The sequence below is a fragment of the Nicotiana tabacum genome, chromosome 3 (genome assembly GCF_000715075.1).
Source record: "Nicotiana tabacum cultivar K326 chromosome 3, ASM71507v2, whole genome shotgun sequence".
NCBI lineage: Eukaryota > Viridiplantae > Streptophyta > Magnoliopsida > Solanales > Solanaceae > Nicotiana > Nicotiana tabacum.
The window spans coordinates 55574523-55577532 of record NC_134082.1 but is presented as its reverse complement, the minus strand read 5'-3'; the positions used below and the strand labels follow the sequence as shown (position 1 = coordinate 55577532).

Genomic DNA, 3010 nt, shown 5'->3' with positions numbered 1-3010 from the left:
AAAGGTTTGGTGATGCTTTTGTTTCGTGGGATTCGATATACAACGAAGCTAAGTTGGCATCTTTCATATACTTGTGGTGTCCCAAAATTAAGGGCGGATTTTAATTAAAATGTGGGTTTGAATCCGTGCTTGGTTGAGTTTTTGGTGACGATTCGAGATTTCGTCTGTTTTCAGCTTATCGGTGTTAATTCGAGTCTCGTCCGCGGTTCGTTACATCTCGAGTTCAAAGTAGTGAAATAATCAATTTTTCGGCTATATTGAGGTTCAACTCTTTCATCCTCTATTCGTTTTATGCAAGCTTAATATTAATTATTTATTTGGTGATATGATCCCGTTGATTCTGTAATTGTTCTCCGTAGTTTTGAATTTGCTCTCTCGGTAATCTGCTCGTGTTTACTTGAATTGGTTATAACTGAACATGATTTTGTCACAGTATAGAAATTGGGTTACTATTCTTCAACTGAATTACGTCAAATTAGATTAAAGGGGATCCGGCGCTAAAGTTTATGAAATTGAGCTTTTAAATAAATGGTCATAGCTACGGGATACGCTTCTCGTGACGTAGTTGTGATGCTTTAATTTCTAAAATCCGGGGGTATATTTATGTGACCCGACCACAATTCAATCTTTTTAATAAATTAAACATGTTGTAGATCGTGGGTACGGTTCTTGTGACACAATTCATAATGTGTACCAAAAAAATAAGTGTATGACAATCGTAACTTGTTCTTGAATAATTCCATAAATAATTAAAAGCGGTGAAAGATTAAAAATGCACAATAGGTTTAAAATATGTAATTAATCAGATAATTAGGTCAATAATAATAGTTGAGCAACCGAAGAGGCTACACACAGTTATGAACGATTTGGTGGATGATTTCCAGTCGGCTTTTGTGCCAGGCAGGATGATCACAGATAATATAATACTTAGCCATGAATTGGTTAAGGGTTATGGAAGAAAAGGAATTTCACCAAGATGTACAATGAAATTGGATATGCAAAAGGCGTATGATTCTCTTGAGTGGGTATTTCTAGAACAAATTCTAATTGGTATGGCATTCCCGGATATGCTCGTAAAATGGGTTATGAGCTGTGTCAATACAGTGTCTTATCCTATCCTACTGAATGGAAAACCAACACCACCTTTTGATGCCATTAGAGAACTAAGACAAGAAGATCATTTGTCGTCATTTCTCTTTGTATTAGCAATAGAATACCTAACCAGAAACCTGAAGACCTTAAGGAAAATACATGATTTCAACTATCACCCCAGATGTGATAAAATGCAAATAGTGCAGCTTGGGTTTGCCGATGATCTTCTATTGTTTTGCATGGGTGATAGGGGATCAGTAAAATTATTATGTGACTATTTTCTGCAATTTTCCCATGCCTCAGGTTTAACAGTCAACAAGCATAAAAGTTTCATCTTCTTTGGTGGAGTTTTGATGATGAGAAGAAGGAAATTATGGATGTTTTGGGAATCCCTAAAGGTGAACTACCCGTATGATATCTAGGAGTGCCCCTCAGTACTAAATGGTTATCAGTTTCACAATGTCATGCTTTAGTAGACAGCGTGGTAGGAAAAATCACTTCATGGACTTCAAAATTTCTATCCCATGCAGGAAGGCTACAACTGATAAAAACTATTCTTTTTTCTATTCAAACGTTTTGGTGCCAGATATTTATCATGCCAAAAAAGATCATACAACAAATTGAAGCGATGTGCAAAAGATTTCTCTGGACAGGGGGAAACGAGATAACCAAGAATGTATTAGTTTCATGGGACAAAGTCTGCTATCCCAAATCAGCTGGAGGTTTTAATGTGATTGATATCCATATATGGAATAAGGTTGCTATATGCAAACACTTATGGGATTTATGTAAGAAAAAATTATAGATCAAGTGGGTCCATAACTATTATGTGAAGAGAAATCACTTGTGGGAGATTAAACCTAGAAATGCTTCTTGGATGGTGAGCAAGGTGTTTAAGGCAAAGGAGACAGTTGAAGCGGCTAGCTACACATATGAAGATATGATGGATGTTACTCAGTTCTCAATTAAGAAGTTCTATCACATGTTAAAAGGTGACTTCCACAAGATTAGCTGGAGAAGACTAATGTGTAATAATCCTGGATGCAAAAAATGGACTTTTATCTTGCAACTGGTAGCTCTTGGGAGAATATATACGAAGGACAGACTGCTTAAGTGGGGTGTAGTAACAAACTTAGTGTGTCCTCTATGCAACACTGAAGATGAATCCATAGAACATTTGTTCTTCAGCTGCAAGTTCTCTGCAGAATTATGGACCAAACTGCTCAACTGGCAAGGCATCAACATATTACCTATGGGATGGAGTCAAGAAGTTAACTGGGCAATCAATCATGCTAAAAGAAAAAATGCCAAAGCTGGTATATTTAGGATGATGATGGCTGGTTGTATCTATTATCTGTGGCAAGAGAGGAACCAAAGAACTTTCTTAGACAAAGAAAGAAGTGTTGCAGGCCTCCATAAATTGCTAGTATAAGAGATACATGGAAGAGGACAATGGAATAGTAGGATATCTAGAGTTTTGAGAAATATGAACTATTACCCCTAGGTTTGATTGGAAACATGTTGTAAAAAGGGATGGGGGGAGGTTAAGGAGATAGTTGTGCTAAAGTTGGAATTGTTCAGCTTTAGGGGTTTTGATTTGTTTGTACATATTATTCCCTTGGTAAATAAAATTTGACTAATTACCAAAAAAAATAGTTGAGCAACCGTGCCAAAACCACAAAACCCAGGAATGCCTAACACCTTCTCTCGGGTTAACAAAATTCCTTACTTGGATTTCTGTGTTCGCAGACCATAAATAAGAGTCAACTTCCTCAATTCAGGATTTTAAACCGGCGACTTGGGACACCATAAATTATCCCAAGTGGCGACTCTGAATTTGAATAAATAATCTCGTTTAGGTTATTGTCACTTTAATTGAAAAAACTCCCTTATACCCCTTTTCGAGGCTGTAGAAAAA

At 36.6% G+C, this 3010-nt stretch overlaps 1 protein-coding gene across 1 annotated transcript; it reads left to right on the top strand.

Annotated features, from left to right (window-relative positions):
• Positions 1-857: 857 nt before the first annotated feature.
• Positions 858-2524, top strand: LOC142176344 (uncharacterized). The gene is made up of 3 exons (XM_075243594.1): positions 858-1349; positions 1679-1849; positions 1898-2524. Exons 1-3 carry the CDS (start codon positions 858-860, stop codon positions 2522-2524), a joined length of 1290 nt encoding a protein of 429 aa, XP_075099695.1.
• The last annotated feature ends 486 nt before the right edge of the window (positions 2525-3010 follow it).